This window comes from Geotrypetes seraphini, chromosome 6 (assembly GCF_902459505.1).
Source record: "Geotrypetes seraphini chromosome 6, aGeoSer1.1, whole genome shotgun sequence".
In the NCBI taxonomy this organism is placed as follows: Eukaryota; Metazoa; Chordata; class Amphibia; order Gymnophiona; family Dermophiidae; genus Geotrypetes; species Geotrypetes seraphini.
Genome location: NC_047089.1, coordinates 15,577,674 through 15,602,712, shown reverse-complemented (window position 1 = coordinate 15,602,712; position 25,039 = coordinate 15,577,674). Strand labels below are relative to the sequence as shown.

The window sequence follows — 25,039 nt, the reverse complement described above, 5'->3', positions numbered from 1 at the left end:
GGGGGATTGAGTGACTTGCCCAGGGTCACAAGGAGCAGCACAGGCTTTGAACCCCCAGCCTCAGGTTGCTGAGGCAGTAGCTCTAACCACTACGCCACACACTCCCCACGATGCTAGCTCCTCCCTTTATGCCAGGGACCCTGCCCTCTCCATACACTGCATTGTTTGAGCTTATTGGACAATAAGAACATAAGCACTTAAAAGCTGCTATATTGGGACAGACCGAAGGTCCATCAAGCCCAGAATCCTGTTTCCAACAGTGGCCAACCCAGGCCACAAGTACCTGGCAGAAACCCAAAGAGTAGCAACATTCCAGAGCTGAGATTGTGATGTCATAATGCCTCATTCCACCAATGCCTAAGAGCCAGCCTCAGCAGTGATGTCACAATGGCTTAATTATCCTACACTTGGCTCACATAAGAACCTAAGAATTACCAAAGATCCATCAAGCCTCTTATCCTGTTTCCAACAGTGGCCAACCCAGGTCAAAAGTACCTGGCAAGATCCTAAAGATTAAAACAGGTTTTATGCTGCTTATCCATCTTAATAACGGCTTATGGACTTTTCTTTTAGGAAGTTAGCCAAACCTTTTTCAAACCCTGCTAAGCTAACTGCTGTTACTGCATTCTCTGACGATGAATTCTCCAGTTTGTTTTAAATCTACTACTTAGTAGGTTCATCGCAAGCCCCCTAATCCTAGTATTTTTGGAAAGAGTAAACAAGCGATTCACATCTACCTTTTCCACGCCACTCAGTATTTTATTTAAAATTATTTATTACCCGCTTATCCACAAATCTAAGCGAGGAACAAAGATCACATACAAAATCACATACAAAATCACATTAAATGATACAGACAAATACAAAACAGCAAAGGAGAAACATTTTATAGGCTATAAATAAAAATATCAGTAATCAAAAGATTTGCTGGGTAAATTTAGGACTTACCTGGGCAAATCTTTGATTTCTTAATCCCCCCCCTCATAACCTTTAGATTTGACCTAGCCACCAAGAGGGGGTGCTAGAAGTGGTGAGTCTGGAGGGACAGCACTGAAGAGCAGAGCTGGAAAAATTTGGTCATGCCTGAGGGCTATGTGAAATTTATCTGGATATTTTTATCTGGTCAACTGTATCTCAGTATAAGCCAGTGGCTTGCTAAGGGGGGGAGGGGGCCCGTCCTGGGCACCGTCCTGGTAGAGGCGTGGCATCCGTTCTCCTCTCTGCCCCCTGCCTCTCCACTGCGCACTGCTTCCCTTCCCCTGTACCTCTGTAATGTTCCTGGAATGCTCAGAAGACCCCTCCCCCCTCCCCCGACGCGGCCCTGAGCTCAGGCTTTCCAAAACCCAGAGAAGCTGCCGGGTCCGGAAATCCTTTCGGGCAACCAGGACATTTCCGGGTTTTCCTGGACATCGGGTAACATAGACAGCACAATGAAGTGGGTGGCAGGGCCACGGCCTTACCAATATGTTGCCAATGTGGCATCGGTGAATACTTTACCTGTAATTCTAACCAACTTGGAGGCTGTGTCCTGGTTCCATTGGCAAAGGTTCTCCTGAGCCTCTCCTCACAGTAGGGGGCATAACCTGGGGGCCCCCCATTGATGAAGTTTCTTAAATACTGTTGGTAAGACAGACAGAGGAATAAAATACCTGTCTTTGTAATCCTTTTTTTTTTAGAACATCTTGTACCAATCGAAACCCAGCTTGATAAAAGGAGGATTACGTTTTGTAATGCGTTCCTCACTGTACTTTGACTGAAGTATTCAAATATACATTGATTCTTACTTTTCAGGTTTAGTTTAGTTTAGTATATCTACCCTGGAAAGGAGTGGTTTAATCCATCATATGAGTTTTTAACCCCCCACCCCCAGAAGAGATGAGTGTAAGAGGATCAGCAATCTTGCTGAAAAATCAGGGGAGGAGGACCATGGATCAAACTAATGAGAGAGTGGCCAGCATCGCCCCTACTCTCTCTCTCACCCCCCCCAAAAAAATGGATATTTTTTCCTTCTCCCACTGCCCCCCTGTGGTCAACATCTCATTTCCTCTCCCTTTCCCTTCGCTTTCCTACCTCCATCTCACATCCAGCCTGCCACCACTGCCCCCTACCCTTTTCCGTGCCGGCCCCAATGCTTAAAAAAAAAGTGAACGCTGATGCACTCCTGCGTCCCATCCCTTCCTACAGAAAGCCTGTCGGAGGGCAGGACAAGGTAGTGCTCGAGCGCAGGCCTGGATTAATTTATTTAAAATTAGTGCAGAATGTAACTATCTCCAAAATCTGGGCAGGTTACAACATAAAATAAAACAACAGTCACATACATTTAGGCCTCCTTTTATTAAGCTGCGGTAGCGTTTTTAGCGCTCGCTGCCCCCCCCCCCCCCCGCGATACGCGGAAAAACTAACATCAGCTCAATGGAGGCATTGGCATTGCTGTGCGTGCTAAAACCACTAGCGCAGCTTAGTAAAAGGAGCCCTTAAAGCAGTGGTCTCAAACTCGCCAAGTGCGGCCCGCCAGGTCCTATTTTGAGGCCCTTGGTATGTTTATTATAATCACAAAAGTCAAATAAAACAGTTTCTTGATCAAATGTCTCTTTAGCTATAAATGACAATATTATTATCAAGACTTAGCCAAAAGGAAAGATTTATAAACTATAAAGAGTTTTACCTCATGCAAAATTGTCATTTCTTTAATAAGACATTAACTATTTTTTTCTGAGGCCCTCCAAGGACCTCCAAGTCCAAAATGTGGCCCTGCAAAGGGTTGGAGTTGGAGATCACTGGCCTATAGGAAGAGGAGATGCAAATGTTAAGAGCCTTAGCCAATAGGGAGAGGAGGAGATAGTGGATGCTGTGGATGGGCCATTTAGTCTTTTATCTGCCATCATGTCACTATGTTTCTATATTACTTTATTACTTAGCCAAAAGGAAAGATTTATAAACTATAAAGAGTTTTACCTCATGCAAAATTGTCATTTCTTTAATAAGACATTAACTATTTTTTTCTGAGGCCCTCCAAGGACCTCCAAGTCCAAAATGTGGCCCTGCAAAGGGTTGGAGTTTGACCGCTGATTTAAAGCAATAGTCTAACAAAAATATCAAAGTCTAATCACATATTACACCTGGGAGCACTGGTCTGAATGAACTGTCACAATTCTCAACTAGGAAAAGCTTGTACATGTAATTTAATTCGCCTTTTGAAATCACTCTTTTTTAAAGTTTTGGGTTGAGCTTGGGAGGACATGAAGGTGGTGGCAGCAGAGGGAAGGTTCTTGCATATGTTGGAGCTGCACTGCCACCCCTCAAATTCTGCCACCGTAGGCGGACATCTATTCTGCCTAGTGCCATGGCTGGCCCTGAAAACTCCCATGTCTTACCTTGACAAACTTCTCTGAGGGAGCAAAGCATCCCACGCAAAGAGACATAAGGATCCAGCCTCTGGCATGGCTACTTTTTGAGGGATTCTGAGTAAGCTGTTTGGAGATTTGGCAGTAAATTTCATCCCTGTATAAAATAAAGTTCAATACCATTAACAATAAAGAAAATCAATAGGAGGACATATTTTTTCACTCAGAGAATAGTTAAGCTCTAGAACGCATTGCTAGAGGTTGTGGTAAGAGCGGATAGTGTAGCTGGTTATATGAAAGGTTTGGACAATTTCCTGGAGGAAAAGTCCATAGTCTGTTATTGAGAAAGACATGGGGGAAGCCACTGCTTGCCCTGGATCGGTAGCATGGAATGTTGCTACTCTTTGGAGTTCTAGAATCTTGTTACTCTCTGAGATTCTGGAATCTTGCTATTCTGCATGGAATGTTCCTACTCTTTGGGATTCTAGAATCTGGTTACTCTCTGGTATTCCGGAATCTTGTTATTTTGTGGGATTCTGTATGGAATGTTGCTACTCTTTGGGAATTGGCCAGGTACTAGTGACCTGGATTGGTCACCTTGAGAATGGGCTACTGGGCTTAATGGACCATTAGTCTGACCTAATAAGACTATTCTTATGTTCTTCTAATTGTGGTGAATTCCTATTTGAATCTGGTATCAGAAAGAGAGATGGTGTTATGAGTATCAGCATTTACAGTGGTCCTATTGGGGGAAACTTTGACTGTATTCCATCTTGACCTGGGAGGCTAACCCCATTGACGACATCTTCTGGGATCAGTCCCTGTAGCACATGGTTGCAGGGTATGTCTGCAGGGTTTGGCCAAAAAGTGATGGTCCAAGGGTATGCCTTTCTGGAGCCCTAAGGAGACAAAGGAAAACTTAGGATGCTCTGTTGATTTGGTGAGCTACTTTTTAAACATCTTTTTTGTAGTTTTGCTTGGAAAAGTGCAGGATAATGGACGATCTAGAATAAATAGCTAGTGTCCTCTTCCTCTGAGGTGGTGAGTCCCATGGACAGGCATTTCAAGCCAAGCTCCAAGATGGTTAGTGGGCCTCCAATGGATTCAGAAGTTTCATTAAGCTCCCCTGACCAAACTTTGCCTCCCCCACCTTTGGTTTTCCTAATCAGTTCCCTTTCAGAGAGTGCTCAGGGGGAGCTCCCTAACTCGGCTGCAGGCTTGCAAATTGGGCAGGTGCTCCAATTGGAACAATCCTCTCTACCTACTCGTCAAGATACGGCAATGCTGATTTGGAGCCTGAAGATGTCTTTTTTATTGGGCTTCTGGAGGACTGTCACTAAAACTGAAAAATCTGTTTTATTTGGGGGGGGGGTTTGTGAGTAATTAGTATTGCATAACCTATTCACAGTGCATTGACACCCCCCACACACACCCTCCCCACTCCCCCCACACACATTTTATGAATCGGCGTTAGGCTTTTTTTTAAATCACTGTCCACAGCGGTATTGGCTCTGACGCTCATAAAATTCTTATGAGTCCGTGGTTATATGCCAGGTATTGAATCATGTGTAAACAGTTCTCTGATTGGATAATGGAGGAGTTAGTCACATGAATTCCCTCAGAACTAATCAAGTACCAGTGTCCACATGAAAAAGTTTATGAACAATGGCTAAGGTGCTGATGGACAAAACACAGGCCAGGATAGTATCAGACCAGTGTTGTGCCTACAGAGTAGAGGTCTGCACAGGAACGGGGATCGCGGGAATCCCCCCTAACCCATGGGACTCCCATGGGGACCCCCCCTCTGGCCCACGGGACTACCACGGGGATCCCCCTCTGGCCCAAGGGACTCCCACGGGGATGGAAGGCTTTGGAAGCAGGGTTCGGCCATATAATATAATGGACACGTCAGCCTTAGTAAAAGAGGGGGTTTATAAGTTAATTACATGAACAGAAAACAAAAAAAAAGGGTTCCACCAAAGAGATTCCACAAGGAAAACAGCAGCGCAAACACAAAAGAAACTGTGGAATTGATGATCCTGTCAGAAGTAATTGCTGCTTTTTATGGGGATGGGCGGGGATGGAGGTAATTCCTTGCGGGGATGGGCGGGGACGGAGAGGATCCTGGCGGGGACGGGTGGGGGATGGAGAGGATCCTGACGGGGTTGGGTGGGGACGGAGAGGATCCTGGCGGGGACAGAGAGGATCCTGGCGGGGACGGGTGGGGGATGGAGAGGATCCTGGCGGGGACGGGTGGGGACGGAGAGGATCCTGGCGGGGACGGGTGGGGACGGAGAGGATCCTGGTGGGGACGTTGAGGATCCTGACAAGGACGGGTGGGGACGGAGAGGATTCTGACGGGGACGGGTGGGGGATGGAGAGGATCCTGACGGGGTCGGGTGGGGACGGAGAGGATCCAGGCGGGATTGGGTGGGGACGGAGAGAATACTGGTGGTGACGGGCGGGGATGGGTGGGATTTCTGTCCCCGTGCAACTCTCTACTACAGAGTTGATAACCCAGGGCATAGGCCTAAAAATAAATAAATAAATAAATGAAAATCTTGTCTAATGTCCCAGGCCTCAGGATCGCACAAACAACAATAAGCAGAGACCAATTCACCGTGTCTGGCACGACAAGGTGTCCTGGGCGAAGAAATCCATCACAGGATGGTTACGATTCAGTCAGAATTTGGTTCATATGCCTCAGACCTTATGCACGCAAACAGGAGTGGGCATTAAGGGCTCCTTTTACGAAGCCGCGCTAGCGGGTTTAACGCGCGCGACTCTTCATCACGCGCTGGCCTGCTCAAGAGGAGGCGGTAGAGGCTAGCGCGTCCGGCAGTTTAGCGCGCGCTATTACATGCGTTAAACCGCTAACGGGCCTTCGTAAAAGGAGCCCTATATTTCGTGCAGAGAGATCATGGCTGAAGGGCAGGGAGTAAACCTAATCGTCCACCTTAGGGATAATCCCTCAAAAAAAAAAAAATCTGATTTTGAATTTCTCACAGGATTTTTCTAGCTGAAGAACAGTAGGTAGGGCATTCCAACGAATGGTTGCCACTGACTTTAAAGCAAGATTGCCCAATGGAATCCAGCCATATCTACTGTCGAAATGAGATTAGTAAAAGGCTCAAGTGTGAGGATCTATAGGAACGTAAGGGAATGAAGGGGTACCAGTAGGAAACACTTGGACGTGCTATTCTATAAACGGTGCTAAAGGTTTGGAGCCACCTCGGTGCTTAATGCCGTTCTAGTGTTTTCTCTTTTGCATCCAGTAATTTATTGGTCAGACGGGGATGTCCAAGGTTATCAAAATCTCTTCAATCACCACAATTTTCTTAGGGCTACGATGCCAATGCTTTTCCAGTACAGTGATATTATAACATTTCCAAAGTTTCCAAAGAATGAGATGTGCCAACTTATTGTGCCTTTCCATATAGAAATTTCCACCATCTGCGCGTCACAACCAGCTACAAGATAAATAGCCGTTCCCAGCTCTTTTTTCGGTTGTACCATGTTTTTTTTTTTTCTATGCTTGTTGTGAGCCATCTTGTCTGTAATCCACTGTCCCAAGCTGCAACTATCAACTAGAGAATGACACAGGGACAAATTTTGCCCCATCCCCATAAGAACTCATTTTCCTGCGAGTTCTTTTCCTGTCTCTACCCGTTTCCTGCAAGTTCTGTCCTCATCTGCACAAGCCTCCAACACTTTAAAATCATAAGTGTTCGAGGCTTGTGCGGTTAAGGCAGAGCTTACAGGAATGGGACAAGGACAAGCCATCCAAATGTTTCCCGACAGGCCATCTTGAAGAATTCAGTTACTTTTTTTTGTCAGGACGGAGGAAGAACTGACAGAATCTCCCCTGAGGCAGTCCTTTGGAGAAGTGAAACAGGTGGACCCCTATCGGGAAACGTTTGGATGGCCTGACCCAGTGATTAGAAGCCAAGAAGAAACGCTTAGAAAGATAAGCAAACTATGTTTTTTTGGGTGCAAGCTAAATAGTAACTGATTGCATTGTCATGATAGTTTTCAGTTGACTTCTCCATTTTTCCTTTTGTTGCCATCTGTTTTTCAAATGTATTGTTGTGGACCTCATATGAAAAATAAGACATACTGAAGAAACAGAAATTTTATATGTGAATGATTATTATTTTTGTTATGGAGTTCTTTTTACAGATCAGTGATGATAGAGGTTCTAGAGAAATGCCTTGTGTGTTATGAACCGAAGTACTGAGGTCTGGTTTTCTCCACTTTGTTTATTGTTATTCATACAAGTCTCAGTTATGTTTGTGTGTATGAGGTTCCAATCATACTTATAACAGTGCATCTTTTTATTGACAGAAGTGATTTATTATGTCTGTGTCCACAAAAGTTTTGTGTCTGTTTCTATAACCATAAAGTTCTTTGTCATCACAATGCAGGTGTAAAGAGCCTTAGCCTATAGGGAGAGGAGGAGATGGTGGATGCTGCAGATGGATAGACTGGATGGGCCATTTGGCCTTTATCTGCCATGATGTTTCTATAACCATAAAGCTCTATGACCTCACAATGCAGGTGGAAAGAGCCTTAGCCTATAGGAAGAGGAGATGCAAATGTTAAGAGCCTTAGCCAATAGGGAGAGGAGGAGATGGTGGATGCTGCAGATGGGCCATTTGGCCTTTATCTGCCATCATGTTTCTATAACCATAAAGCTCTATGACCTCACAATGCAGGTGGAAAGAGCCTTAGCCTATAGGAAGAGGAGATGCAAATGTTAAGAGCCTTAGCCAATAGGGAGAGGAAGAGATAGTGGATGCTGTGGATGGGCCATTTGGCCTTTATCTGCCATCATGTTTCTATAACCATAAAGCTCTATGACCTCACAATGCAGGTGTAAAGAGCCTTAGCCTATAGGAAGAGGAGATGCAAATGTTAAGAGCCTTAGCCAATAGGGAGAGGAGGAGATAATGGATGCTGCGGATTGGCAGACTGGATGGGCCATTTGGCCTTTATCTGCCACCATGTTTCTATAACCATAAAGCTCTAGGACCTCACAATGCAGGTGTAAAGAGCCTTAGCCTATAGGAAGAGGAGATGCAAATGTTAAGAGCCTTAGCCAATAGGGAGAGGAGGAGGTAGTGGATGCTCTGGATGGGCCATTTGGCCTTTATCTGCCATCATGTTTCTATAACCATAAAGCTCTAGGACCTCACAATGCAGGTGGAAAGAGCCTTAGCCTATAGGAAGAGGAGATGCAAATGTTAATAGCCTTAGCCAATAGGGAGAGGAGGAGATGGCAGATACTGCAAATGGATAGACTGGATGGGCCATTTGGCCTTTATCTGCCGTCATGTTTCTATGTCTATGCTTCTATGAAATTAATTCTAACCTTAATCCTGGTCTGAGGATGCCATTGCCAATGATGAAATGGAGCTTCTCCAGGTTGGAGGTGGGCCGGTCTTCTAGCATGCTGTTTCCCTGCAGGGTGGGCTCCCCGTCATGAAGTCTCTTCGTTACCTGGCCACAGGAGGCAAGAAGGAAAGGGAAACAAAACTACATGAAAGAAGAAGCAGAGAAATAATTCAGACATAGAATACTTCCCCTCTGAAAAATTTAGTCACTGCACATGACAATTTAACAAAAACAAATTAGTTTGACCATTTTGTTTGATATTACCTTGTTTATGATTAAACTTATTTGAAATTTCTTATTTACTATATATATAATTTGAAAAATATAGTAATGAATGTGATCAGTTAGTGCCAATTTTCTATACCGTTCTCCCAGGGGAGTTCAGAACAGTTTACATGAATTTTTTCAGGTACTCAAGCATTTTTCCATGTCTGTCCTGGTGGGCTCACAATCTATCTAATGTACCTGGAGCAATGAGGGGGATTAAGTGACTTTGCCCAGGGTCACAAGGAGCAGCTTGGGTTTGAACCCGCAACCTCAGGGGGCTGAGCAGAAATTCAGTGTGTCTTAGATTTCCAATCGCCCTGCTTAGGGGGTCTAGCACTACTGAGCTGCAGCCAGAACTTGGTCTTTTGGCTAAGGAGCGGACAGCGCAAGGGCCATGCCAGAGGCTGTTCACCTTGGAGACCTGCTGCGGATATGCGGGATGCTGTCCGGGAGGAATTAGTCACCTACCATATGCAATGGAAGAACATGATTCATGGTCTAAGGCACAGGTGTCAAAGTCGGTCCTCGAGGGCCAGAATCCAGTCGGGTTTTCAGGATTTCCCCAATGAATCTGCATGAGATCTATTTGCATGCACTGCTTTCAATGCATATTCATTGGGGAAATCCAGAAAACCCGACTGGATTCCGGCCCTCGAGGAGGGACTTTGACACCCCTGGTCTAAGGGAAGAGGAACGGTGTCCCCAAACCATGAATTTCATTCAATCATCCCATATTAAAAATCACTAGTTGCTGACTGTCATTTTCAGGGGCACTTTTTTTTTGGGGGGTGGGGGGGAGATGTTGGGAGAGGTGTCAAAAAGGGAATTAACAAGCGATCTTAACCCTAAATTGATACACATTGAAAGACTTTATTTAGTAACAGGGTCAGATGGTCAACTGCCCTACTGACAGGAAAAGTAATTGAATTGGCTGCCTACAATACATCTGCGGCCCACCATTTAAAAGGACTTATCCAGAGAGCAGCTTCAGCTATCCAAAAGTCCCACTGACTGGGGCCATCCATGGGATTCCAGCGGTATCATCGGATAATGCCACTGAAAATTTTTGCACACTGCCCTGATGCTCTCTGAATAGTGCCGGGGCAGTCCAAAGGGTGAAGCCTGGCGGGGAGGCGAGAGTTATCCGATACCTATCTAGGTAGCTTAGGACAGCAAAATAGCTAAACTACCCAGATGGGTATCGTTGGACTATAGATAATGGAGGCTACACCGGAACATACGCAGGTAGGGCTAGTCTTAGTTAGGGCACTGGTCTTTGACCTAGGGGCCGCTGCGTGAGCAGACTGCAGGGCACGATGGACCACCGGTCTGACCCAGCAGTGGCAATTCTTATGTTCTTATACCTGGATATTCAGCGCCAGCAATAAGGAAGAGGCAACACAATAGTTTTAATGTCCACCTCTGGTTTAGTTCTGCAACTTGCTACTTTTCCTGCTTCCCTCGTACTGTTGTCTGGGTTATCTCCACGTTACCTTATCTCTCATTTTGAATTGTATAGACCGGTCAAGTTCGGGAAGGGGTAAAACGCGGACCTGATGTACCTCGCGGATCTAAAACTGCACGTCTTTAAAAATCTGAGGTCCGTGTCTGTGCCACTTGACGGATCCTAATACTTTTCCCTCCCTATGCTGAGACGGATCCGTCAGAGTTAAAAGGTCATAGAGGTCTGTAAGAGACAGAAACTACAAGCGGCACGGACACGGACCTCAGATTTTTAAGGACGTGCGGTTTTAGATCCGCGAGGTCCATCAGCTCCATGAGGTCCGCGTTTTACCCCTTCCCGTCAAGTTCACTCGTTGTACTAGCTTATTTATATTTCCGAATCTAGCAAACTGCCGTTACAAGAAGTTCTTTGATATAACCTTGGCCTTTCAAGCGGCTAAAGCTCAATCTTGGCTAGATAATTTGATTCATCAAACTGAATCATACTGTTCTTTCAGGAAATTAGTAAAGACCTGCAGTATAATCTCCTTATAACGGACTTCAAGGGACCTGGAAAAATGGTCCGTTATATCCAGAGTTGCATTTTTTTAATAACTTTATTTAGGACAACTTGAAACAACGTTCAATCAATGAACAACAGTCACTGCACAAATAATAACAAAACTCAGCAAAACATTAGTATGGCACGAAACGATTGCAAAACCAGAACACTAAAAGATATTCTAAAGCAGGGGTGTCAAAGTCTCTACTTGAGGGTCACAATCCGGTTGGGTTTTCAGGATTTCCCCAATGAATATGCATGAGATCTATTAGCATACAATGAAAGCAGTGCATGCAAATAGATCTCATGCATATTCATTGTGGAAATCCTGAAAACCCGACTGGATTGTGGCCCTCGAAGAAGGACTTTGACACTCCTGTTCTAAAACATTATGTCATACTGTACTGGAAAGAAAAATACTCTTGTCATTTTCTTCTGGGTTGCATTTTGATACTATATCACCGGCACGCCACGCTTGTCTGTTATAGCCGAAGAAAATTACATCTAAAAGTGGCTCTCGGGACCACAATAGTTGTCCGTTATATTCGAAAGTCCTTTATATGCGAGACCGCTATATCTAATGATTTCCTGTATGTTTTTAATGGCGCTCGGCAGGAGCCAGCAGACCTCGTCCGCTATAGGCGAGGTTCCGTTATAAGCGAGTCTGTTATAACGAGATTATACTGTATTTGTTTAAGAAATTCTTATCTGTCTAAAAACTATCCAATTATATCTATGTCTTTTGCTCATTGTATTTTTATCACTGATTGTCCAGTTCTTCTTATCTGTAAATCGCCTAGAACTTGCCGGGTGTTGGCGGAATAAAAAATAAAGTTATTATTATTAGTGGCAGCAGCTCTGTCTGTTCCCCAGCTGCCAAGACCGGGACTGGGATGCTTAAATGTAAGAGCTTCCTTTTCAAAGATGCTTACAACCTCTGACCTAAACTCCTTTAAATCGAATTCACATAGCTTCTTCATGGTCTTCGCCAAAAACGCTTCTTTAGAAGCAAACTTTATCCCATCCACCACTTTTCTCCCTTTATTTTTATTTTCAATCTCGTTGAATTTATTAACTTACCAAGTCCCTCCTTCCTTTTGTTTCCAGTCCTCTTTTATTATTTTCTTACCTATATTTTATTTTTAATTTAAAAATTATTTTTAGACTTGTTCCATTGTAAACCGTTTAGGTACCAGTTTGATAAACGGTATATCAAAGAATAAGGAAACGTGCAGATTAGTGCTGGTGAACAGTCACCGAAGACAAGCAGAGGGAGACAAAATCACGTCATAAAAGACATGTAGCCAGCCGCGAGAAGTGAACCGGGTACGGAAGGAGCAATGTTTATTAGAAGCCCTGACACAGACCGTGTTTCGGCAAACTTGTGTTCATCAGGGGGTCATCTATCAACATCGCAATCGGGAGATTTTTCAAAAACAGCTAGCGCACAGCTCTGCTCATAAATCAGTCAAATGAAACCGGATGGATGTTGCGAGTCTGAGTGTCGACACACTATCCAGTTCATGACCAGAACTTTGTGCTAGCTAGTTCTGAGAAAATAAAACCCTGATGGCGACATTCATCGATGACCCCTGGCCCAGGCAGCCATGTTGGGCCTTCTAATAAGCATTGCTCCTTCTTGTGGCCGGCTACACTTCCTTTGTGCTAATGAATCAGCGAGATCAAGGAGGTTGGTTCTTTTTGCATCAGTCTTCTCTAATTCAGATTCTTGAACAGTAGCAATGATCCCCTCGACAAGCCACCCTAGAAGCTTCGAGGGAATCCACCACCTGTGTTCTAACTGCAAGATGTGCTGTTGTCTCTTCACAGTTTGAATGTCTGGGGGCAGGTCTCGCAGGACTCCAGTGGACTCACCATAGAATTTAAACCATAGAAAGGCTGCATTATTTCATGCAGTTATTATGCAGGCAGTGGACTCCCGTGTAACAAGGTTTCCAGATATCTCCAGGAATACACCACTGCTCCCTCTACGCTGAGTGGTCTCAAACTCCAACCCTTTGCAGGGCCACATTGTGGATTTGTAGGTACTTGGAGGGCTTCCGAAAAAATAGTTAATGTCTTATTAAAGAAATGACAATTTTGCATGAGGTAAAACTCTTTATAGTTCATAAATCTTTCCTTTTGGCTAAGTCTTAATAATAATATTGTCATTTATAGCTAAAGAGACATATGATCAAGAAACTCTTTTATTTTACTTTTGTGATTGTGATAAACATACCGAGGGCCTCAAAATAGGACCTGGCGGGCTGCATGTGGCCACCGGGCTGTGAGTTTGAGACCACTGCTCTAAGCTGAGTGGAAGCCCTCCAACTGCAAAGGTGCCAGTAGTGGCTGGTGTTTCAATATTGTGTCTTCAATCACTAGGGACCAGCAAGTTCCCTGGAATCTTGCAGAGCTTGTCTTTCCCTGGCAGCAGTCTTTCCCTGGTAGCGAGGGTGAGAGGCGCCCCACCCCCACCCTCTCCTCCCCCCATCTCCTGCTACACCCACTCTGCTTCCCTTCCCCCGTACCTCTGTTAACGTTCCTGTCACGGGCAGCAACCCCCCAACCTGCTGTCGCCTCAGTGTTGGCTCTTCCTCCGATGTCACTTCCTAGGTACGGGTCCAGGAAGTGATGTCAGATGAAGAGCTGAAACTGGTGCGACAGCCGAAGGAACAGTACAGAGGTAGAGAGGAAGGGAAGCGGTGCACACACACGGCAGAGGGGGGTGGGGGGAAGGAGCAGGGGGGAGGGGAGGTGGATGGGTGCCTGAGCCCTCACCAAGATGGCGCCCAGGGTAAACTTCCCCCCTCCCTTACTACGCCACTACCTGGCAGGATTTTAGGTGGCGGACTCCCGTTGAGCAGCATATGGCCCCCCGGGCCGCGAATTTGAGACCACTGGTAAAGAGGGAACATATAGAACAGGGGTGTCAAAGTCCCTCCTCCAGGGCCGCAATCCAGTCAGGTTTTCAGGATTTCCCCAATGAATATGCATGAAATCTATTTGCATGCACTGCTTTCATTGTATGCTAATAGATCTGGTTTGCGGCCCTCGAGGTGGAACTTTGACACCCCTGGCTTAGAGGGAAGAGTAGGGTACACCCATACTTCGTTGGACCCAACTGTCTTAAAGTGCTCAAAAGGTTTACTGTACAAGCAACTAAACTGAGATAATTCTTTCATTTCTCACCTCTTCGGTCAGTTTAGATTTTTTCTTCAATGTCAAGGAGACAAGTTTATGTCGTACACTGTTCTTCTTCTGTCCATCCACATAGCCACTCTGAAAGAGCGAGAAAAGGTTAGATAGAAGATATGAACACTGAAACATTAAAAAACAACAACCCCCCCCTAAAAGATCCTGCTATTAGGATCTCAGAGGCATGGGCTTCTTTGCCAAATCATCAGCTGAGCTAGGAAATCATTGGTTAATATGTGGCATTAACAACACGTCACAGGTTGGTGGCAACTACCTGCTAAGCCACCTATCTTAGAGGATATGATTTATTATTTAATTTCTTTATACTACCTGCACGTCTAAAAGCTATCAAAGTGAGGGGTTTTAGCCACGAGGCATACAAGATGAGACTGGAAGATCTAAATATCACCCCCGCAATCTCAATTCATGACCTCTCATTTTACCCTTTTCCCTTCTCTGGAAAAGATTAATACCTTTTAAATATTTAAACATCTGTATCATATCTCCTATGTCCCTCCTCCAGGTGTAGAGCAGTGGTTCCCAACCCTGTCCTGGAGGACCACCAGCTAGTCAGGTTTTCGGGATAGTCCTAATGAATATGCATGCCTGTCACCTCTAAGATATGCAAATTTCTCTCATGCATATTCATCAGGGTTATCCCAAAAACCCGACTGGTTGGTGGTCCTCCAGGACAGGGTTGGGAACCACTGCTCTACACCTGGAGGAGGGACATGGGAGATATGATACAGATGTTTAAATATTTAAAAGGTATTAATCTTTTCCAGAGAAGGGAAAAGGGTAAAATGAGAGGGCATGAATTGAGATTGCGGGGGTGATAGACTCAAGAGTAATGTTAGGAAATTCTTCTTCACAGAAAGGGTGGTGGATATCTGGAATCCCTCCCTAGAGAGGTGGTGGAGAGTAGAACAGTGACAGAATTCGAAACAGCTTGGGACGAACACAGAGGATCTCTAATCAGAAAGTGAGGGGTATAAATTGAAAAGCTAGGGCCGGAACTGGGAAGATTTACACAGTCTGTGTCCTGTATATGGCTAATTGGTTTAGGATGGGCTGGGGAGGGCTTTGGGAATTCCAAAGGGAATTCCAGTAATTTGGGTTGGTTTAGATAGGCTGGAGTGAGCTTCAACCCAAGAACTGTACCAGGCAGACTTCCACAGTCTATGGCCTAGAAATATAAGACAATTTAATCATGAATTTATAATGCATGTAGCTATTGGGCAGCCTGGATGGACCATTCAGGTCTTTATCTGCCGTCATTTACTATACTATGTGGTGTACAATCAAATAAGTAGGTATTTGTAGACAATACAATGGAACTTTTGCTCAATGTGTAGCGGCAGCCAAAAAAGCCAACAAGATACTAGGAATTATTTAAAAAGGTATGGTTGACATGACTAAGAATCGCTCTGTATCGCTCCATGGTACAACCTCACCTAGAGTATTGTATTCAGTTCTAGTCTCCTTATCTCAAGAAAGATATAGCGGCAATAGAAAAGATTCAAAGAAGAATGACCAAGATGATAAAGGGGATGGAATTCCTCTCATATGAGGAAAGACTAAAAAGGTTAGGGCTCTTCAGCTTGGAAAAAAACCGGCTGAGTGGAGATAGGATTGAAGTCTACAAAATCCTGTGTGGAGCAGAACGGGTACAAGTGGATGGATTTTTTACTGCATCAAGGTCTACAGAGACTAGGGGACACTCAATGAAGTTATAGAGTAATACTTTTAAAACCAATAGGAGGAAATATTTTTTCACTCAGAGAATCGTTAAGCTCTGGAGTGTGTTGCCAGAGGTTGTGATAAGAGCGGATAGCATAGCTCGTTTTAAGAAAGGTTTGGATTATTTCCTGGAGGAAAAGTCCATAGACTGTTATTAAGAAAGACATGGGGGAAGCCACTGCTTGTCCTGGATCGGTAGCATGGAATGTTGCTGCTCTTTGGGATTCCGGAACCTTTCTACTCTTTGGGGTTCTAGAATGTTGTTCCTATTTGAGGTTCTGGAATGTTGCTACTCTTTGGGTTTTTGCCAGGTACTAGTGACCTGGATTGGCCACAGTAAGGACAGGCTACTGGGATAGATGGACCATTGGTCTGGCCCATTATGGCTATTCTTATGTTCTTATGCTCTCCTGTTCCCAGCCCACATACATCAACGCTCCACCTCAATAAAGCATGGAGGGTAGCACTGAATAGTCCTGCAATGAAAGGTTGGCACTGAAATGGCCACACTGAGCTAGTGGCTCTTGAAATGACATCAGTGAAAGGGTGGCACTGAACTGGCAGCTCTTAAAGGGCCGCGCTGAATGGTCCCATTCCGTTGACTATTGGGATTTATTTCTTTTGCAAAACAGGCTCCAGATAGGTGCCCAAATGGTCAGGGGAATTTTCAAAAGCAGAAGGGCTAACTCCTAAAGTTAGCTGGCTAAACCCTTTAAAAGTCTCTTTACGTCTCAGTGTCTTACCTGTAGGTCATTATCTAACGCAGGGGTGTCAAAGTCCCTCCTCGAGGGCTGCAATCCAGTCGGGTTTTCAGGATTTCCCCAATGAATATGCATGAGATCTATTAGCATACAATGAGAGCAGTGCATGCAAATAGATCTCATGCATATTCATTGGGGAAATCCCGAAAACCCAACTAGATTGCAGCCCTCGAGGAGGGACTCTGACGCCTCTGATCTAAGGGAAGAGCTTTGCTTGCTCGCGTAACCTGCATTTGTTGGCCTAGCAAAGGTGTCACCTGTACACCATAACTTCCTTCATTGCATGAGAATCGGCCTCTCACCTCTCCTTCTCCCTGCAGAGCCTGTAGCTCTTTCTTGTACGTCTTCTTTCCTAAGGTCTCGTAGATTTTCGTCATTACTGGGATCTTCTCGCTTCCATCACTCATGGCCGTATGGTATTTTGGTTCGGGTAGATCTCCCATGAAACGGAGAATAGTGATCCAGACGGCAAGGGCTGCCTGCAGCAAATAATGAGCAACCTTCTCAGTCTGATATCGCTTCATTGATAAGAACATTTATACTGTGAACGTAATGAGGTATATATATTCTGTGGCTGCTGACTAATCTCTTTAAACATATTTTAATCAATATTCAGCTAGCAATGGTTGGGTTTTCTTTAAATCAGGGTCTCCAACCTTTTTCACCTCCCACTCTCTCCTCTCCCCCACCCCATCTGCCTCAGCCCTCCAAACCTTCATCAACCGATGCTGTGTCGCTACTGGTGTGCCACCTCTCCCACTGCCCAAAGCCTTTCTCTGTAGCGTTCTACCTAGGGTTACCAGACCCATGGCCATGCCCTCAGGAATGCCCAGTTCCACCCCCTGCCCCGCTCCAAGATGGCATCCGTGCATGCGCGGACACCATGCAATGACACCTTGAGCATGTGCGCGTGACATCACCGCGTTGCATCCGATGATGTCAGGAAGCTTTTCATAACCCGGACAAAGTGCTGGGTTTTGAAAAGCCTCTCCGGACCCCCGGACATGTCCTCGAAAGGAGGCCACGTTCGGGGAAATCCGGATGCCTGGTATCCCTGGTAACCTGGAAACAGGAAGTTCCGTCATAGGAAGTGAGACACTGTGGAGAGCGGCTTTGGGCAGTGGGAGAGGCAACATGGCTTTTAACAGTGGCTTAGCAGCAGTTGAGGAAGGTTTGGGGGGGGGGGCTGAGGCTGGCGGTTGGGGAGGTGAGAGTGGGAGAGGTGTTTTCAAATGTATTATTTTATTAATTTTTCAAATGACATACCAAGTAATCACTTGTACAGAAAGTAAGTTAGTAAAGATATGACCTATATCCAATATAAATCATATTCAATCCAAATAAAAGAAAAAACTAAATACAGGAAATTCTTTCAACCAACTCAACTCAAGTCCTCAAAATGTGGATCCAAGATTACATTAAAGTGAGCAAAAGAAATTATTATTAGAAGATAAAATACAGACAAAACTGAGAAATGGGCAAATATATGATTATGGAGCTGTTTTTTTTTTTTAAATTCTTTATTCATTTTCAAAATTACATTAAGTGTTACATATATTCAATCACATTAACAATAAACATATCACTTACAGGCTATCATTTGCACATTACATAAATTCTTATCCCTCTCCCTTCCCACCCCTCCCTTCCATTATAATATAAATATGTATTAATAAAATATCCCCACTCTACCCAATTAAACTAATAAATTTAAGGGAAACAAACTCAACTACTCCGTACAATATTTTGTTAATGGTTTCCACACTTTCTGAAATTTCTTGAAATATCCCTTTTGTAATGCAATGAACCTTTCCATTTTATAGATATGGCATAGAGAGTTCCACCAAAAGTTGTAATTTAATTTTCTCCAATCCTTCCAATTATATGTGATTTCTCTTTATCCAGTCAAGACATAGCCAGAAAAGCTGTTAACTGTTGTGGTTCAAAGAAAACATATTTGAGTGAACGTAGCAAATAATACACTTGCAAGGATGTCTCAAGGAAAACGTTGCTCCCAGTGAAGTGACTCCAGATTTCAACATCAAAAATTCTCTACGTTTCTCTGGAGAGGTCAGGAAACATTTGTATTTTGCAACCAAGGAACTCTTTGGCCCTGATTCTGTATAGGACGCCTGGGAGAGGTGTCCTATTCAGAATCGGCCTACACTAAACCCCGATTCTGTAACCGGCGTCCATGTTACAGACGCTGTTAGAGAATCGGGTTAGATTAGACACGGCCCGCTACACTTATCGCGGCAAGGGATCTCTCTGCCACTATAAGTATAGCGGGCCGCGGCCCCCTGTCCGATTGCTGGCAGGAGTGTGTCCAAACTCTCCTGCCCGAAGACGCACCCTCCCCCCCCCCCCCCGGCGCTAACAGCCCCCAAACCTCCACCCCATCAAACTAACCTTTTCTTAAGGCCAGACGGGTCTTGCCCGTCCAGCCGGCAGGCCCGCCTCCTCGAAATGAGGCGGGCTCGCCCCTTCCCGGCCCATCCCGCCGAAGCCTAAGGCCTGATTGGCCCAGGCTCTAGAAGCCTGGACCAATCAGGACTTAGGCATAGCGGGTCCGCCCATCCCCACTTAATCTAAGGCCTGATTGGCCGCGTCTACTTACAATGTAGACCAGCATTTTGCTGGCCTACATTTTAAGCGTTTCTTCCTCTACTAGGGAGATGCGTAGGGCCGCCTAGGTTCGCCTAAAGCCTGCCTAAGGCCCTTAGGCGAGCTTAGGCGTCTTGCGGGTCTCCCTAGGCTCCCGGAGGCGCCTTCAATATAGGCGGCCTGCCTGGGGAACATTTTTTTAAAAAACGTACATCCCGATTGGCTGATTAGACAGCTGTAGGATGCCTACAGTTGCCTAAAATCGGGACGCACTTTGGAGAATCAGGCCCTTTCTGTCTATTTTTAAAGAAAAGTCTCAATAACCATGTTTTATCTATGGCGAGAGCTACGGTCAAAATCATTCCAGAAGGTACAACTGTTTCTCTGTCTGAAGTTTCTAACAATTCAGAAACATTCAGTAATGCTTGATCCGATACTTTGACTTGCGTTTGGGCCCCTTCTTTATTTGGCAAGTAATACACTTGAACAAACGGTGGTAAAGTTTCTTCTGAAACTTGCAAAGTTTCTATCAAGTATCTCCTAAGCATTTCCCTAGGAGTAACCGAAGTCAATCTAGGGAAATTAATTAATCTCAAATTATTATTCCGGGAATTATTTTCAAGTGTCTCCAATTTCTTCCTTAAGTTAATATTGTCTTTAATTAGGGACTTGGGAGAGGTGTTTAAGGACTGCTTTAAAATTTGACTTCTGTTAGATACATTACATTTGGATATTCAGTGCCAGGCCCTATCCAGGCACAGACATTGAATACCCTAGTCTAGGGTATTCCGAATTTACTAGTCTAGGGATGTCCGAATTTACCCGGATATGTCCTCTTTTTAGAGGACTGTCTAGGTGTCCGGATGGGTTTTCAAAACCCAGCAGTTTGTCTGCGTTTTTGAAAGCCATTGAGCTCGGGCCCATGTCTGGAGGGCATCTCCACACGCGTGGATAGGATGTGATGACATCACATGCATGCGTGCATGCTTGTGACATCATCGTTTCACATCTTTACATATGCAGAGGCCCTCCAGACGTAGACCCGAAGAGACGGGATTCGTGCCAGGGTTGGGGGACAGAAGAGGGCAGGGCTGTGGGCAGAATGGGGGCGGGGCTACTCATCTTTTTTTTTATTGAGGTCTAAATTTGGTAGCTCTACCCAGGTCTTTGGTGGCACCCAGGTGGCTAATATTCAATGCCACATCTGCACAGCTAACTGGGCATAGTTAGGACTGCTCTTTGAGAGGTCCAACACACCCAGTTTGCTATATGTGTACCAGCAATGACTAACACCCTCTTAAATTCTAGCTCTGTCCCAGTTCTACCCCTAGAGTGCCCTGGCACTAAGCAGAGCGTGGCAAGGCGGTCAGAGCAGATAGTCAGCTGCAGTGTGTGGTTAAATGCTGCTGGACATCAGCTTCTGGGCAGGCCAGTTAGCAACTGGCTTCTGCCGGTTACCAGATTTCTCCTCAAAGAAAAGAGGACACGTGGCCCCACCCTAGCCCCGCCCTGTTCTGCACCAGCCCCACCCCACTCTGCCCTTAGCGCCGCCCCCATCATCTCCTTTCACAGGTGCGAACTAAGTCTGGAGGGCCTCAGAGCACGCATGGATGCGGCACGACGATGTCACACGTCATCGCATTGCTTGGAGACCCTCCAGACGTGGCCCTGCGCTCAGGAAACCTGGACAAACTACCAGGGTTTGAAAATCTGTCCGGTTACCCAGACAGTCCTCTACAAAGAGGACATGTCCGGCTTTGCCTGAACATCTGGTTACCCTATGTTAATCTAATATAATAAAATGGTAAGCCGCGCATGCGCACTTCCTATGCGTGCATCCGTTTTCCGTGAGCTGTAGCGACCCATAGGAAGTGCGCATGCGCGGCTTACGGTCTGGCCTCATGCGAGGCAAGACAAGAGCGCATGCGCGCCCTTCCCTGCTCTCCACCTGCCGAGCAGCGGCTGCCGGCCGCTAGCACCCCCTGCCCTCTCCGTCGCCTCCCGGCTCCAGCAGTGTAGGCAGCACTATATACACGATGCTTCGTGCCCTTCTCTGCCGCGTCTCTGATGACATCATCGGAGACAGACGCGGCAGAGGAAATCGCCAGTAGAAGGCCGCGAAGCAGCGTATTTAAAGTGCTGCCTACGCGGCTGGAGCCCCGAGGTTTGTCGGCGGTGGGAGGGTCAGGAGCAGGCCGGATCGACAATGGCAGTAAAAGAAGGGGGAGGAGCCGAACGGAGCAGGGAAGAGAAGGTAAGAGAAGGGAAAGGGGGAGTGGGGGAAAATGCTGCTACTGCTTCTACACAGGAAAGGGGGGGGATAGGAGGGAAATGCTGTTGCTGCTGCATAGGGAAGTGGGATGGAAATGCTACTGCACAGGGAAAAGGGGCCATGGAGAGACAGGGAGAGGGATAGGGGGCTGCTTTGGGGGGAGGGGTGTGCTGGGGGGAGTCAGAAGGGGCCATGGAGAGATAGGGAAAGGGGACTGCTTTGGGGGGAGGTGTGCTGGGGACAGACAGCTTTGCTCTGGGGGGGAAGACAGAAGAGGGCCATGGAGAGACATTTGGGGGGGAGGTGGGTGCTGGGGGCAAACAGCTTTGCTCGGGGGGGGGAGGGGGAGACTGAAGGATACAGACAGCGGCCAAGGAGAGAGAGATAAAGAAACACAGACAGACAGACATATCTATTCTAGCACCCATTAATGTAATGGGCTTAAAGACTAGTAACATATAACTATAGGAACACTTTGGTAACTGATTTTGTGCATGTGAAGGCCTTTTTACACATAAGAAAAGAGCTTTTATATAATTGGCCCCAGAGGCTATGTCCCTAAAAGTATGGGTGGTACCAAGAGATAAGAAGGTGAGTTCCAGGGTGGAGTTTAGTCAAAATGCAAGTGGAGTCGTGATTCTAGACAGGCTGCCCTTAAAACTCATCTTTAATTCCAAGAGTATCAATCACCAAGAAGGCAACCATAATAGATGTCTATAGCTCGGCTTAAGACGACTGTTTTCATATGGCAGTTTTGAGAACTTGGAAATCAAACGTACTGGATTTATCTACATTTGTGTTTCATGTCCACAACCTTTCTATTTGTATCCTGATCTTTGGGACCCCCGAAGAAGACAGTTTGTCAAAACACAGACTATGTTGGGTCTACAACCTTTAAAAACAATGGTGGATTCTTTGATTGTGACATACTTTGATTGACTGAATAAAATCCTGCATCACAGACATTATTATCTAAGCAGTTTTCTCCTCCGTTCTTTGCTTGCAACCAGAGAAAACCAAAAAAACTCTGTGGAGTGACGATGTTCCTAAATGGACTTTATTTGAAAGTATCAAAGTTCCAAAGGTACACTAAAATAAAATAATTCCATCCACATAAAAGTAAATCATCCACATAAGAGCCTTAAAGGACCTAGTCCGCTAGGGATACAGGACCCAACAAGGTCCGTGTTTCGACAAAAAGTCTTCTTCAGGGGTCCCTGGAGGTCCTATAAAGGTGAGTACGTGGGTAACAATTGTGTGGTGAGCCGGAAGTGAGACACTCCTTTCCATTGCAAATACAAGCAGTGTCTCACTTCCGGCTCACCACACCCCCAGGGACCCCTGAAGAAGAATTTTTGTCGAAACACTGACCGTGTTGGGTCCTGTATCCCTAGCGGACTAGGTCCTTTAAGGCTCTTATGTGGATGATTTACTTTTATGTGGATGGAATTATTTTATGTGGATGATTTTAGTGTACCTTTGGAACTTTGATACTTTCAAATAAAGTCCATTTAGGAACATCGCCACTCCACAGAGTTTTTTTTGGTTTTCTCTGGATTTTCTTTTTTGTGGGTATTTTGGGGTCAATTCCTTTTGTTTTTGCTACTTATGATTTTAAAGTGTTTGAGGCTTAGGCATTGGTGGAATGAGGCATTATGACATCACTATCTGAGCTCTAGAATGCTGCAAACACAAGCAGTGTCTCACTTCCGGTTTCCCACGTACTCACCTTTATAGGACCCCCAGGGACCTCTGAGGAAGACTTTTTGTCGAAACGCGGACCGTGTTGGGTCCTGTATCCCTAGAGGACTAGGTCCTTTAAGGCTCTTATGTGGATGATTTATTTTTATGTGGATGATTTCAGTGTACCTTTGGAACTTTGATACTTTCAAATAAAGTCCATTTAGGAACATCGCCACTCCACAGAGTTTTTTTTGGTTTTCTTTGGATTTTCTTTTTTGTGGGTATTTTGGAGTCAATTCCTTTTGTTTTTTGCCTTTGCTTGCAGCCATAATAGATGAACTGATCTAATTTCTTTTACTTGATTACCATTAAGACTCATGAGGCAGACCATTGGCCGAAACACATACCTGTTGAGTCATGATTGATGCAATAAAGAAACCGAGAACCTTAGGTCACCCTCGCTGTCTTTCTTGCTTTCTGCCTTGAGAATGTGGTATCTCTTGTTTCATTGTGGAATGTGTGGAGGAGCATAACCCCCCCAAAAAAAAACCATCCCAGTCAGAATTAGGATGTCCTGCCCATTACATTCAAAAAAGACTCATCTATTTTTTGGCAGGAATACTGTCGCGACTTCCTGTTCGAAAATACACGAGAAGGGCGTACTCATGCTGAAAACGTCCATAATAAAGAGCTATTTTCCAAACTAAAATACCCAAAATATGAACGACAAAAAGCAGGCCAAAAACATCTGTCTGGCATCATTTGTACAAAAATGGCCCCACATATGTCCCTGCACAGTAGGGTTACCAGACTTCTGGATTACTCCGGACATGTCATAGAAACATAGAAACATAGAAGATGACGGCAGAAAAGGGCTACAGCCCATCAAGTCTGCCCACTCTGCTTACCCACCCCCTGTCTATGCCCTAATGACCTAATTTCCTTATCTTGAGCCTCGTAGGGATCCCACATGGGTATCCCATTTATTCTTAAAGTCTGGCACGCTGTCTGCCTCGATCACCTGCACTGGAAGCTTGTTCCAATGATCAACCACTCTCTCTGTGAAGAAATACTTTCTGGTGTCTCCATGAAATTTTCCGCCCCTGAGTTTGAGCGGGTGCCCTCTTGTGGCCGAGGGTCCCTTGAGAAAGAAAATATTATCTTCCACTTCGATCACTTGTGATCAGTGAGGTGGACCTTAACAGGTACAAGTTCCACCTTACCTACTTGGAAGTGAGCCCTCCAGGGGGAGAGTGTGGCATAGTGGTTAAAGCTACAGCCTCAGCTGGGGTTGTGGGTTCAAACCTATGCTGCTCCTTGTGACCCTGGGCAAGTCACTTAATCCCCCCATTGCCCCAGGTACATTAGATAGATTGAGAGCCCACCAGGACAGACAAGGGAAAATGCTTCAGTACCTGAATAAGTTGATGTAAACCATTCTGAGCTCCCCTGGAAGAATGGTATAGAAAACTGAGTAAATAAATAGTGTGAAAAGTTTCAGCCTCTGATAACCAAAGCTGGTATTGTGATGTCATAATGCCTCATTCCACCAATGCCTAAGAGATAACCTCATCAGTGATGTCACAATGGCTTGATTGTCCTTTACTTGGCTCACTTTTATTACATTGTGATTTCTAGAGTGGCACAGTCGTTAAAGCTACAGCCTTAGCACTCTGAGGTTGTGGGTTCAAACCCACGTGGCTCCTTGTGACCCTGGGCAAGACACTTAATCCCCCCATTGCCCCAGGTACATTAGATAGATTGTGAGCCC

At 45.3% G+C, this 25,039-nt stretch overlaps 1 protein-coding gene across 4 annotated transcripts in view; it reads right to left on the bottom strand.

Annotated features, from left to right (window-relative positions):
• MYO7A (myosin VIIA) overlaps positions 1 to 25,039 on the bottom strand; it is a 274,560-nt gene that overhangs the window by 82,997 nt on the left and 166,524 nt on the right. For all 4 annotated transcript variants that reach the window (XM_033948255.1, XM_033948254.1, XM_033948252.1 and 1 more), the window contains 5 exons: positions 17,012 to 17,188; positions 14,203 to 14,292; positions 8,716 to 8,843; positions 3,375 to 3,501; positions 1,498 to 1,617 (listed from right to left, as the gene is read on the bottom strand). In XM_033948255.1, the coding sequence (XP_033804146.1) occupies positions 1,498 to 1,617; positions 3,375 to 3,501; positions 8,716 to 8,843; positions 14,203 to 14,292; positions 17,012 to 17,188 (642 nt within the window). The remainder of the gene's footprint in view (positions 1 to 1,497; positions 1,618 to 3,374; positions 3,502 to 8,715; positions 8,844 to 14,202; positions 14,293 to 17,011; positions 17,189 to 25,039) is intronic.